We start from the raw sequence: 14,384 nt of genomic DNA on the forward strand, positions 1-14,384 counted from the left end.
CCATGACTATTCTGAGTAAAATTTTCTTTGTGCAGACATTCTGATTTTGCGAAACGAATAAATAAACGAAGGGATTTTTATTATAATTCACAGATGATTTTGAAGGAGTCCGACGGACTTCCTTGACACAAAAACAAGGAGTCCGAGTCTCATTTACACAAGTCTCAGACTACCGGACTCCCATTAGTGTCGAACACTGGACAAGGCCCAAGGGCAAATGTATTATATTCCCTCCACCCACACCCACAAGAGAAGGGGTGAAGTGACCTATATGCAAGTAGTTGGGATCATTAAGACTGCCATCATACTTCCAAGAATAAGAAAACAATCAAATATCACATTTCTATTTTATTATTTAAATTATGTTCATTTATTTCTACAAACACTGTGAAAAAAAATGTTCATAGAAAAAGCAAAAATACTCAAATAAATGAAAAGTAAGTACTACTACATCTCATTAAATCTTACTACTTTTTTTATTCGCCTTGTTTTCCTAAGAAAATCACTTGTCAAAAATGTACAATTTTATCAAAGAAATTAAAAATTAAATCGTGTAATTGATTTGTTATCTCATTGAAAATAATTTAAAAACAAAAACTTTTACGTAAGATTTTTAAAAGAATAATATATTTGGCTTCTAAGAAAATACATTTATTTTACAATGTTCATCACAACATCATAAATACATGCTACATATACTATTAACTTCCCTGAGCAGCAAGTTTCATACAATTTAAACATTTTGTTGTCTTTCATCTGGAATTTATTGGGCTTTTCAAGTACAGAACCACATCTTCAAAATTTAATTAATCAAGCAAATAAATAAAAATACTAAAAACACTGAACGAATGTATCAAGTTTTTTTCCATGATTTTAAGGTGAATAGGTTATTTGGTAATAATAACTGGAGTATATTCTTTGGAAAATATCTTGACAGTGATATTATCATCAGCTAGTTCTTTAGTATTCACAAACAAGAAAAATATACCTACTCTTGCATGCAAATGTTTTATTGAATTTCAAGGCATACTTTCAACTGATATACAAAAACTGAACAATTTATTTCTGCAAATAAAATCATTAATACTGAACGTCTCATTATAAATAAAATGCATTCATGCTCAATTAGGTTTAATGAATAAAGATTCACGTTTGTTTAAGAAAGCTGATGATTCTTCATGACAAGCTGACTAGGGCAACCTAAACCAAAAAAAAATAATTTAAAACCTGATGATCAGTGCAAGCACTCTGATAACAACAGAGAATAATATCATAATGAAACTGACCAGTACTGCACTCCTGTATTTACAAGTGTATTTCTGTGGTAATGACGGACAAAAAAGAAACAGATCTACAGTGAACATGCATACAACACAGGTTACATACAACCAAATGTTCCACAATGTGTCGAGGCCCACACACAGGAATTGTGAATGCAATTTTACACAGAATTCAGCAGCAACAGCACACATGACCAAATTGCATGCACATTCCAAGTGTGCAGGGCCTTTGACACCCAAGTCACATCACAATGTACAACTCATTCACGCCCAACTTGCTCCAATAAATATTCACATTTATATCTATCATGTACAAAAATCTTCACAACCAACAGCAGTCCAAATCGAACACATTTTACAAAATATAAGCAGTTCCAAGACCTAACCACAGGTTCACAGTTTCAACTCAATACTGACCACACGGAATCCACCGTTATCTGTTAGCCTCTCCCCCGTCCCAGACTCCCATGAATCCATGAACTCTTAGCCCCTCCCCCCTTTCAGACACATCTGAATCCATTAAATGTTAGACCCTCCCCGTTTCAGACATCTCCGTATCCATTAACTCTTAGACCGTTCCCTCTATGACACATCTGAATCTATTAACTCTTCACGCCTCCCCTATCTGACACCTCTGAATCCTCTGCTTCACCATTTTTCTCCTTTGCACTAAGAGAAGCTGCAGCAGAGGCCTTTAATAATTTCATCTGTTTCTTAGCAGCCAATCGTTCTTCGATTGCTAAGCGTTCTTCGATTGCCAATCTTTCTTCTTCCTCTCGCTGCTGTTTTGCAGCCAGCAACTCTTGAACGATTCTTGGCACAGGCTCCTTTGAGGTATGATTTGAATGCCCCGATGATGATGATGATGATTTGTGAGGTGATGAATTCAGAACATCCTTCTTAGAGGAAGAGCTTGATCTCCCTTCCTCCCTTTCTTTATGCGAGTCCTGGTGTTTGCTTTTCAAGTTAAGAGCCATGTCAAGGCTACTCTTTTTCATCTCATCATCTGACACCTTGGAAGACGTTTCGTCCATTTTATTCACCCTGAATTTCAGAGTGTCCACAATGCGACTCAGTTTATCGGAATTACAGATCTTTTGCTTTGACTTGTCCTCTTTCGATTTTGGCTTCATAGAGAGATCACAAGGCATATCGTCATTGTCAAAGCTGACGTCTCTACTGATTTTCGGCTTACTGCTTCTGTGAGCCTCAGTGGTGTTTTCCATCAGAGGTTTGCTTTTGCTCTTAATGCTGAGATCTTCGGCGATATTTTGATCCCCATGACCAGACTTGTTGCGAGGCTTATGGCCACTATGATGGCCACTGCCACTGGATCTCGTTTCCTCCTTGCCTCCCGGGCTGTGGCCATTTAGAAGGCTGGGGTCCAGGCCCGCTAGACTAGTTGGCAGGGGGAAGTTGAGACCATGGGCCGCAAGGAGGGCAGGGTTGTACAACAAAGGATTGAACATCATCTGGAATGACGGATGAGGGCTAGCACTTTTATCTTCTTCTTTCGACTTCTCTTTGTCATCTTTGCTACCAGAGGCCCTTGAGGACTCTTTCTGTTTCGACAAGTCAGACTTAGACAAAGAGGGTGATTCAGACACAGGCGATCCTGCACCAGGCAGACCAAAACCAAAGGGGGAAAGTCCTAGCATCGGGTTGAGGCCAAGACCAGGAATCGAGCCAAACGGCATTGGCATCTTGCCAAAGCCGGCAGCCATGAGCTGGGCAAGCTGGGCCGCCTCCATGGATGCAGCTAGGGCGGCCGCCTGGTGGGGGTCTGAAAGGCCCATCATGGAATGAGGGAGAGGGCTGTCCCTGGGTCTGCGTCCACGACGGGATGGCGTCACTATGCGAGGTAGCAGCTGCTTTGGCAGGGAGCCCTGGGGAAAGAATGACAAATTATTGCATTGTGCTATGCACCATTTACTTCAAATAAGAACTTGCTCAAAGACACATTTTGGTACTTTAAAAAATCATAAAATGTTATCACAATCTAAAGCTTGTATCATATTGTCAACATTTTGATGTGAAAGAATATTATATTTTTTATGTGTCAGTTACATTCTTATACAAGCAGACATAAAACTATGACAAATTGCTAGAGATGAAGTTAAATATTTATAATTGAGAAAAACTGATCATGAAGCGTACCTTTGCCCTGACTAGATCTGCCCATTTGGGGTCCACATCCCACATGGGGTTCTGTTCCAACCACTCAGCTAGGAAGCGAAGTGGAGGGGCCTTAGCTCCAGTTATCTGAAAGATTTGGTGATTTAAATTTGTGAATTTTGCTCCAAATGATTTTTTTCAAACGTGTAAATCATACAAAGAGAAATTTAAAATCATATGGTAGGTATTATTTATGCACATACCACTTTAAATACATACATGAAGACTCAAAAGCCCTCACTGCACACTCATGGTTTTGATACTTTACAAAGGTAATCAAAATACCCTACTTCAAAAAATGTCTCTTATGTATCAGATAATAACAGTACATGTGTACATAAAATTTTGTTTCTTTGAGAATTTGTTTGCTCTTAAATGTATAAGAAGAGGTAACATTTAACAATTACCTTAAAGGGATATTTTCATGGTTTGGTAAATTGACAAAATTGAAAAAAGTTGTTTCAGATTCGCAAATTTTCGGTTTCGTTATGATATTTGTGTTGAAACAGTATTACTGAACATTTGCCATGGTCTAATATAGCCATTATATGCATCTTTTGACGATTTAAAAACCTTAAAATTATGAAGCGTTGCCATGCGAAACGATTGAATAATTTGAAGAGTTTTGTTGTTGTCGTGTAAATTTGTGAAACTACGAAGATTGCTTTTATAAGGTATCAAATACGCATCTTATGTATGCTTGGCAGGATAGCTCAGTTGGCTAATGCGTTTTTTCTTCAGGATTCCAGGGGTCACTGGTTCGAGCCCTGCTGCGGGCTACTTTTTTTCCCTTTTTTTAAATTCTATTTTTTTATTTTTTACTAGAGCTTTTAAAATTTAATGTTTACATTTATCAATATAAAGCATTTAATGACAAACTTCAAAACATGCCAAAATCTGTGAAAAGGCCCTTTTAAGATCAAATGTTTTACTACATGCCATATGAATATTCTAATTATAAAGAAGGAATTATAACAAAACTAATTCTTTGAGAGATGGGACACTTACCTTCTTGCCAGTAAGACGGTTAATAACAGAAACATTCTCCTCGCCCGTAAGCTTTTCAACTTCAAGGAATGCAGGGTCAAACTTTGGTTTGCGTCCTTTCCTTCGCTCCCCGAATTCGGAGGATAACTAAAACAGAAATAATGCCAACCATTACAATTTTAAGAAAAAACAATAAAATATGTAAACTTATCAAAATATCTGTTGATGTACTCAAACTTATTGACAAGCTATTGACAGTTTAAAATCATTTTACTTTACTATTTACTAATGGCTTTACAGCTATCTATTGGTCTAAATCTAATCACAGTCTTATGCAATTTTTGTAGCTATGCGTTCAGATCTGTTGCAACTCCCTTATAATGTGCTTGTCTACAAGTCTAAATTTCTTACTATTTCTGTACAATTTGTTTGTCTATTGGTCTAGATCTGTAGCTAGTCCATTACTATTTGTGTAGCTAAGGGTCTGAATCTATGGCTACTCACTAACAATTTCTATATCGATAGGTCTATTTCTGTGGCTACTCTCTTACAAGTTCTATACCAAAAGGTCTATTTCTGTGGCTACTCCCTTACAATTTCTTTATTAATAGGTCTATTTCTGTGGCTATTCCCTTTCAATTTCTATATTAATAGGTCTATTTCTGTGACTACTCCCTTACAATTTCTATAGCAAAGGGTCTATTTCTGTGACTACTCCCTTACAATTTCTCCTTCTTCCAGCTCCTCCCCCCGACTGTCCACCATGTATCCAGGATGCTTCTCCATCCACGACTCAAGGTTCCGCTTCAATGGAGCGTCATCCCCGGACAGCCTGGAACCGTCCTCCAGGTTGATCACTGGCACCCGGGAATCTGGAATGGGAATCAGTATACATGCCAATGGAATTGCCATAAATACAAGAGCTAGTCACAGTAGAGCCAAATCCCCGCCAAAATGTGTTTGCTTGTATGACAACATTTGTTTTAGAGAGTAGAATAATATTTGTAAAAACAAATAAAGGGAGAGAATTCATTATGCTCCGGACAAACATTTACTTTGAAATTAAATAAAGGGATATAATTCAAACACTAAGGTAGATAGAGTTATGGTTCTTAGTAACTGCACTTCTCCTACTTGCCATCTGTTTAAGTTTCAAGTAAATCCCTTAAGTAGATTTAGAGTTATGCTCCGGACAAAAAGTAACTTTCAAATTATATAAAAGGGGAGATAATTCAAAAACTAAGGTAGATAGAGTTATGGTTATTGGTCACTGCACTTCTCCTAGTTGCCATATGTTTATATTTCAAGTTTCAGGTAAATCCCTTCAGTAGATTTAGAGTTATGCTCCGGACAAAAATTTACTTTAAAATTATATAAAAGGGGAAATAATTCAAAAACTAAGGTAGATAGAGTTGTGGTTCTTGTTCACTGCACTTCTCCTAGTTGCCATCTGTTTATATTTCAAGTTTCAAGTAAATCCCTTTAGTATATTTAGAGTTATGCTCCGAACAAAAATTTACTTAAGTTATATAAAAGGAGAGATAATTCAAAAACTAAGGTAGATAGTTATGGTTCTTGGTCACTGCACTTCTCCCAGTTGCCATCTGTTAATATTCTAAGTTTGAAGTAAATCCATTGAATAGATTTGGAGTAATGCTCCGCACAAAGTTTCAGCCGGATGGACAGACGGACGGACAGACGGGACCAATTACTATATCCCTTCGGAAAAAAATTCAGCCGGGATAAAAATGTCACCATGATCATTCAAAGAAAATTCAAGTTATTGACTAGAATACATCTGTTTGACACAGCCCACTCACCATAAACTAACCTTCTGTGAAGGATTCATAACTTGAAAAACTGGTTAAAAATGGACCGTGCTCTGTGAAAAGGGGGTTTAATGCATGAGTGTAAAGTGTCGTCCCAGATAAGCCTGTGCAGTCAACACAGGCTTATAAATCAGGGACTACACTTTCCGCTTAAACTAGATTTTCGCTATAAAGAGACTGTCTTCAAACGAAAAATATCATACAAGTGTCGTCCCTGATTCTGCACAGGCTAATCTGGGATGACACTTTACGCACATGCATTAAACCCCCTTTTCACCGAGAGATAAATGTCTGAGCTTAAGAGTACACAACACTTTTGTTATGTTGACACCAATTAATACAATATAATTAATGCTAAAGCTCATATACAATGACTTATATAAATCAATGCTTACCACTGTCAAAGCCAGCCAGTGCGCGGGCAGTCTGTCTGCGCGCCAGGGCCTCAGCCATGGCAATCTCTGCAAGTTTCTCCTCCTTGCGCTTGCGACCCCGGCGACCAGATCTTTGGTACAGCAAGCCCTGCTCCAACTGCAACCATACATGTATACATTGATTTTTTTTGCTTTACATTTTACAGCCTGTGCCTTTTGGATTGGGAAAAAGAGCGCATTAAACCATGATATTTGGTAAAATGATATCTTATCTATATGATAATAAATAACAGAATTCCAATTATTAATAAGTGCATGTTTAACTGCAATTTCAAATTTATATTAAAGAGTGCAACTGATTTACATTGCTGTATATTTATCTTAACGGGATCTTTTCACGCTTTGGTAAATTGACAAAATTGAAAAAAGTTGTTTCAGATTCGCAAATTTTCGTTTTAGTTATGATATTTGTGAGGAAACAATAATACTGAACATTTACCATGGTCTAATAGAGCCATTATATGCATCTTTTGACGATTTTAAAACCTAAAAATTATAAAGCGTTGCAACGCGAAACGATTGAATAATTTGGAGAGTTCTGTTTTTGTCGTTAAATTTTGTGAAACTACGAAGATTGCTTTTTATAAGGTATAAAATACGTTCAGCATGTGTACTCGGCGGAATAGCTCAGTAGGCTAAAGCGTTTTTACTTCAGGACTCTGGCAGGACTCCAGGGGTCACTGGTTCGAAACCTAGTCCGGGCAATGTTCTTTTCCATTTTTTAATTTTATTCTTGATTTTTTACTGGAGCTTTTACGATCCAATGTTTACATTTATCGATATAAAGCATTTAATGAATAAGTTAAAAAATGCCAAAATCTGTGAAAAGGCCCCTTTAATATAAATAACTATTGAATTTATCGAAAATGTTTGGCATGGGGAAAAATCAGTCAGACTTTTGGGGGAAAAGGTTACTTTTACCACCAGAAACAGTCTGTAAAAGGCTCTAAATTTTGGCACAACACATCACTGGTGCATGAAGTGAATACATCTTTCTAAAGGTTTGTGTTTTTCAACTCAGGGTGATACAATAGCTCAATCTGTTTTTTAGTTACTTATCAAAATACATTTTGCTATTTCTTTAACTTTTAAGATCTGATGTATTAACACTATTATAAGGTCATATCATTACATAAGTATAGCTTAATTATTTTTGAGTTATTAAACAGAAACAATTTTCCTATAGTTATTAACCATTTCCCACTCAGAGGCAAAGTGAAAATGGCTATGTGCAAACAAAATAAAACCAGAACAGCCTGCGATTAACTCGCATTCTGTTCAGGTTTTATGCTGTTTGCTGCTCATCAGTATCTAAGGGTTGGAAATGAAGTCTTTAAAACATGCCAAAACATGTGTATAAGCGGTAAATGGTTAAACAAGAAATTGGCCTTGACCCCACCCATCCCATATGCAATACAAAGTCAGGTCTGGATGCAATACAAAGTCAGGTCTGGATGCAATACAAAGTCAGGTATGGATGCAAAACAAAGTCAGGTCTGGATGCAATACAAAGTCAGGTCTGGATGCAATAAAAGACAGGTCTGGTAAAAGACAGGTCTGGATGCAATACAAAGTCAGGTCCGGATGCAATACAAAGTCAGGTCTGGATGCAATACAAAGTCAGGTCTGGATTCTAAACAAAGTCAGGTCTGGATTCAAGGCATTTATGTATACAATTTAAAACTTCAAACTAAAGTAAAACACAAACTTGGCCTTTAGGCTCATTTTAATATAGGGAATAAATGTTTAAAGGTTCAAGGGAAATCTGTCAAGGGGGGGGGGGCATTCTTGGGAAATCTAGCCACACAAAAAACTTTGACTTTGATAAATTGTAAGAGTTAAAAATAGTAATTTTAGTTCACTATCACATGAACAGTATTTATTACCAAGTGTCGGTTCATCATCATTTCTTCCTCAGTTAGATGGCTGCCATTCAAGAATGGACTGTCTCCTCCACCCTGTAAAGAAGCAAGCTAACTGTTGCCATGGCATTCAGGTATTCACATTGACAAATTTAATATCCTACACACATTATTGGTCTATGATGAAGAATGTGCTATGTTAAACATTTAAATAATCACAACCTTAATGCAAATATTTCTGATATGTAATTAATGGTCGAAAATATATAGTTCACTTTATTTCTTCAATAACAAGAATTTAGTTTTGCAACAAAATGTTTTGGGCTACAAACAAAAAATGAGCATTAATAATATTTAAATATTTACATTTCACAAACTTTTACTTTAATTTTGCCTTATAAAGTTTGTTCATGGTTTTATGTTCTTATATGGCACAGCTCATAACATGCATAAAATCATAACTCCAATCTTATTATATGGCAAGCAATGAATATGCATGACCAACAAACAGCCAAACAAGCTCTACAGAATCAATAATATCTTGACAGAACACAACACATGTCAAACAATAACACAAGTGTAAACATTATGGACATTAAGATAGCCAAGTTAGTGAAAGGTATTGCAAACTGCAATTAAAGAAATGAAGAAAGGAAGTTATACAACATAAAAGTAAAGTTTATTTTAAAATTCAGATGGGTGGGTGGGAACTAAAGAAAGCACACAAGGCAAATTTCTACCATGACTGTAAAATAAATTATAAATAGTAAAATAAAGTATGTCAACAAAATCACAAGATATGTTATGATTTTTGTTCAAGACATATTTTTTCTACGTTTCATTACTCAGATTTTCTGAGACCGTTTGAACTCACAGTGCGGCTAGGAGTAGAAGCTCAACTAGCATCTCACACTAGGTATTAGCATGGCAAGTCATCACAGGAATGAACACGCAGATTCAGTTGTGCAGATGAATACCATGTCCGTGAGACTAAGTTTCAATATGACATTGGGTTTATTTACAATATCAAGAATTATTAATTTTAGAATTTTTAACTGATTTCTTATTTTATTACTGAAAGCTTATTACAGAAACCAGTGAGTCATAAGTGTAACAAACTCATGCAAATATGTCCTCCAGTCTAGGATTTATGACATAGCACATAATGCCCATTAACCCTTTCTTCTGCAATTGTTTATGTCTTAAAACAAAACTATTCTGTGTTATATGTAATCATCATCCATATTGCAGAGCTTTGCACTGACTCATCAGTACTAATAAGCTGAAATTCTCCTTTGAAACTGTATTACCTAGCATAAGTAAAACAGTAAAACAAATTTGCACCAAAGCAATCCAAATATTTGAAGCAGTACCAAAGCATTCTTGTTTTAGCATGCCTACAAAAATATGCCGGATAAAGGTCTGGATAACCTTGATATGTGAAGGATGTTTTAATTTACTGTAAAAATGATGGCAAAGGAAATAATGAAGACAACAATAAACAAGGCAACGTTTTACATACTATTGTACTTTAATTAAAATTATTGTGCAAAAGTTAAGTTTGACCAATAGAGGATATTCAAGGGCCAAAATTCAAAAGTGTTTTATGCAATTTGGCTGGTTATCAAACTTTGTGGAACACAAACATAATCACAAAGTTGCATGGTGACCTGATCTAAATTATGGTAGTTAGAGAGCTGATAACGTATATCTTTTTATTAACGGGCCATAATTCAGAAGTGCTTAATGCAATCTGGCTGGTTTGCTAACTAGGCAGATTTTTATGCCCATAAACATTACAACACAAGTTTCGTGATGATTAAACTGTTAAGTTACTGCACAGACATCGTTCGCCTGGACATCCCCCGTCAGACCTCTGCAGCTATTCCCATATGCCCCAATTTATTCTAATGTGCATATAAATTATAAATTAAAATAACTGCCCAGCATTTCACACAGACAAGCGTGAAGCATAACAAAAAAATGATTTTTACAAGAAAGTCGTTGCAGTTCTGGAACTGAAAATATATAATAAATATTGCTGTCAATTTCACACAAATTAAGAAGAACAACATAATTGTTGACTATTTTTTTAAATGCCACTTTAAGATGTCTATATTTAATGTTTAATTATCACAAGCAAACACAGGAATGTTCTGAGAACAATTACCAGTATCTGAACACATTTATCTGAACACAGAAAAACTTTTACCCTTTACCTTTTAGATAAGCATTTTGATGCATTTTTAGTGCCTTAGAAAGTTACATTTAAGCAAATACCATTCTTACTAAATTAAAGTTTTAAAGGCTACATTTTCAACCCTTACTTACTGATGAGCAGCAAACAGCACTAAACCTGAACAGACTGCGAGTTACTCACAGGCTGTTCTGGTTTTATGCTGTTTGCAAAAGCCATTTTCACTTGGCTTCTTATGGGGGAGAGGGTTAAACTTCATAGTGTACCTCCATTAGACTTTTAATTCAGGCAGTTCTACACAATTAAGCATAAGCCAAGTCTCTCAATCCTGAAGGCTGTATGTTTTGGTATATAAAATACCTTGAATCTGAAGACAGTAACTATTGGACTGAATGCTAAATTATGTTTGTATATGCTGTTTTTTCATAGTACAAAATAAATCTGCACCAAAAGGCCATAGTATCATGCACTCCTTTTCATGCTCTTACCTGGCTGAGACTATGTTTCAATTGTTGGTGTTGTATGCAGTAGTTAAGGCTATAACTAAGATCAAATGATTCAGACATTAAATACCATTAAATTTTACAGGAAATGCATGAACAAGACATATCATGCACTCTTGCATATGCTCCAATCATTCAGTTTTGATTTTAAATTAAATTCAACAGGGCAGGAATCAAAAACCAAGTTCATGCATTTACTTTGAATGCACAATCATGGCATGAAAACTTAATTTCACAGACAAGGCCCCAAACACCAGGTTCATGCACTATTTATATGCTTCAATTGTTTGGTCAAGAAGATACTTAAACAGGCAAGTCACCAAAGAGAGCCCATTCATGCACTGTTGCCCATGTTTCAATTGCTCGGTCATTGGATTAATTAAAACTGGCAAGTCACCAAAGAGCCCATTCATACACTATTGCCTTTGCTTCCTTTGTTTGGTCAATTAATTAAACAGGCAAGTCACCAAAGAGCCAAGCGCCTATTCATGCATGTTTTGCCCATGCTTTCTCAGTTCCCATTGCCCACCGACCTGAGGGAAGTGAAGACCGTGTACTGAAGACAAGGTTGGTGGTGGTGGAGGGGGGGTAGGAGTGGACGTGAGCCAGGGGGTCCACGATACCTGAGATGCAGACGCAGACGATACAAGGCTCTCCTGCTGGCTGTCGTCGCTGGAGGCGGCCTGTGACACAGCCTTGCTCTGCGCCAGAATCGCCTGGATACGGGCCACTAATACAGAAAGACAATCGCTGTATACGGCATTCATGTCTTGTATTCAGTATTCACGAAAAAATGAATAAGCTTTTTAAGTGTGTTTAAGTAAAATGAACATCAGCAATTTTGTTGCAACAGACATCAAATGACTAGCAACATGCAAAAATTGGTCTTATGCCATATGCGTGCAGGGTAGCTACTGGCAAACCTGCACATCAGCATAGGTAGGTCAGGGGATACCCTGTATCTTATGCGATAACTCAACCTCGTATGACTATGAAGCAGACAGGGTAGCTGGGTGCATATTGATGTAAGACCCATTTCAGCATGATGCAGCTCAAATACAAATTGAATCAAACTGTAGTTTCTTTAGCTATGTTCAAGAGTTATTAGCTCTTGAATGTGAGGATCAAAGAGGTTGAAATATGGCAGGTAAATGTATACACTTCAACACCGTTATTTCGAACACCGATAATCCGAAGTCACCGTTATTTCGAAGTATTTTTCCGGTCCCGATTTTGGTTCTTCTTTGTTTAATGTAAAATTTCATTGTTAATCCGAACTTCGTTAAACCGAAGAAATCGTTAATTCGAAGTGATTCTGTCGGTCCCAACACTATAATTCGCACCTAATTATCAATCTTTAATCCGAAGTCAAAACTGCAAAATACTGTGCGTAATTTCACACCTTTGTAGTGGCGCGTCAAAAGCCGATAATAACACCTTTGTCGTCTGCGCGAACGCCGGTGTTCAGAGAGACATCGCGTATTATGAAAAAAAAAGATTAATTCATTTCCGAAAATGTATTCATATGTATGTATGTCTGATAATTTGTGCTATTTGTTTTATTTTATATGTTCTGTAAATAGAGGAAAATAAAAACAAGAAAGAGAATCGTTTTATTCCCCCGTTTTTTACTTTCGTTTACCGTTTGTTACGGTTCTTTAATCCGTTAATTCATTTCCGAAAATGTATTCATCTGTATTTACATGTATGACAATTTGTGCTATTCGTTATATTTTATATGGTCTGATAATTTGTGCTATTCGTTATATTTTATATGTTCAGATAATTAGCGCATATTCATTATATCTAATATGTTCTGTACTTAGAGAAAGCATAAAAAGAAGAAAAAGAATCGGTTTATTCTTTCGTTTGTTACTAGTAGAAATCTATTGCAATCTGACTAGTTTACTTTTTTAAAGTAAACAATTATTAATACTAATGTAGTAGCGTTTAACTGAACCATGCGAGTTTAACAACATTTTATTATTACAGAATCCTCAGAAGTCGTCTGTCAAATGTTTATTTCGAATTATCGTTAATCCGAAGTTTTTTTAACGGTCCCGACGACTTCGAAATAACGGTGTTGAAGTGTAGTTTACAGTAAATTAGTTCACATTTCAATTAAATGGCTTGGCAAATGTGGGAGAAAATCACTCAACAAAACTTATTCAGCCAGACTCGGGACTAACTTACCAAACAACAAACCAGCAGGGTAACTAAAATAAAACGGGGTATAAATATATAATCGAACATCAAACTTTAAATGTGTTAATCATTTTGCTGAAAAACTTGTGGATATTTTTACGATAATAATCAATAACATCAGATCAGCTTATAACCTTTTTCTGCATCAGTTGACTCCATAGATCTCCTGTTCTTTTCTTTCTTGAGGAATGTCATCTTCAAATTCTCTCCCTAAACATAAAAATACAAAAGATATTACCTTCAAAACTATTCCCTTACAAAACAAGAGATGTGTTTGTCAGAAACACTATGCCCCCAACTGCGCCGCTTTGATTTATTATACAAAAAATTATCATTTGGCAGGTTCAGATAATGTTTACAAGTGTTATTTTTTTAAAGGGGTATAATAAAAATATTACTTTCCTTGTAAAAGTGATCTGTACCTGCCAAATGATAAATAGAAATTATCTCCCTTTAAAGCTTATTACTTCCCTAGGATTTGTTTTTTACCTTTGACCTTGAAAGATGACCTTGACCTTTCACCACTCAAAAGTTGCAGCTCCATGCGATACTCATGCATGCTAAATATCCAGTTGCTATCTTCAATATTGCAAAAGTTATGGCCAATATTAAAGTATTCGGACGGATGGACAGACTGACGGACAAACAGTTCAACTGCTATATGCCACCCTACCGGGGCATAAAAAAGATGAGGATATAAATCTAAAACACTAAATTTATAATTTCTTCTACTTTGACTACCTACATTTCCTTCAAACTACATTAAGTGCCAACATACCTATACAATTATCATAATAATATAAATATTCCTGCATGAAGGACAATAATAATAGTGCTTCAAATTACCATATAATTACAACATTAAACATCAATCACCACTAACGCTATTTACAACACAGACCTCATTCATTT

The 14,384-nt window shown here is 36.0% G+C and overlaps 1 protein-coding gene across 10 annotated transcripts in view; it reads right to left on the minus strand.

The window, feature by feature from the left end:
• Positions 1–333: 333 nt before the first annotated feature.
• LOC127843780 (chromodomain-helicase-DNA-binding protein 8-like) overlaps positions 334–14,384 on the minus strand; it is a 90,940-nt gene continuing 76,889 nt past the window's right edge. For 7 of the 10 annotated variants that reach the window (XM_052373565.1, XM_052373563.1, XM_052373562.1 and 4 more), the window contains 9 exons: positions 13,607–13,682; positions 11,801–11,997; positions 10,562–10,585; positions 8,592–8,663; positions 6,667–6,802; positions 5,166–5,314; positions 4,464–4,589; positions 3,438–3,542; positions 334–3,166 (listed from right to left, as the gene is read on the minus strand). In XM_052373565.1, the coding sequence (XP_052229525.1) occupies positions 1,883–3,166; positions 3,438–3,542; positions 4,464–4,589; positions 5,166–5,314; positions 6,667–6,802; positions 8,592–8,663; positions 10,562–10,585; positions 11,801–11,997; positions 13,607–13,682 (2,169 nt within the window). In that variant the 3' untranslated portion in view covers positions 334–1,882. The remainder of the gene's footprint in view (positions 3,167–3,437; positions 3,543–4,463; positions 4,590–5,165; positions 5,315–6,666; positions 6,803–8,591; positions 8,664–10,561; positions 10,586–11,800; positions 11,998–13,606; positions 13,683–14,384) is intronic. The other 3 variants (XM_052373567.1, XM_052373569.1, XM_052373566.1) reach the window with 3 other exon arrangements.

Source organism: Dreissena polymorpha, chromosome 9, assembly GCF_020536995.1.
Source record: "Dreissena polymorpha isolate Duluth1 chromosome 9, UMN_Dpol_1.0, whole genome shotgun sequence".
In the NCBI taxonomy this organism is placed as follows: Eukaryota; Metazoa; Mollusca; class Bivalvia; order Myida; family Dreissenidae; genus Dreissena; species Dreissena polymorpha.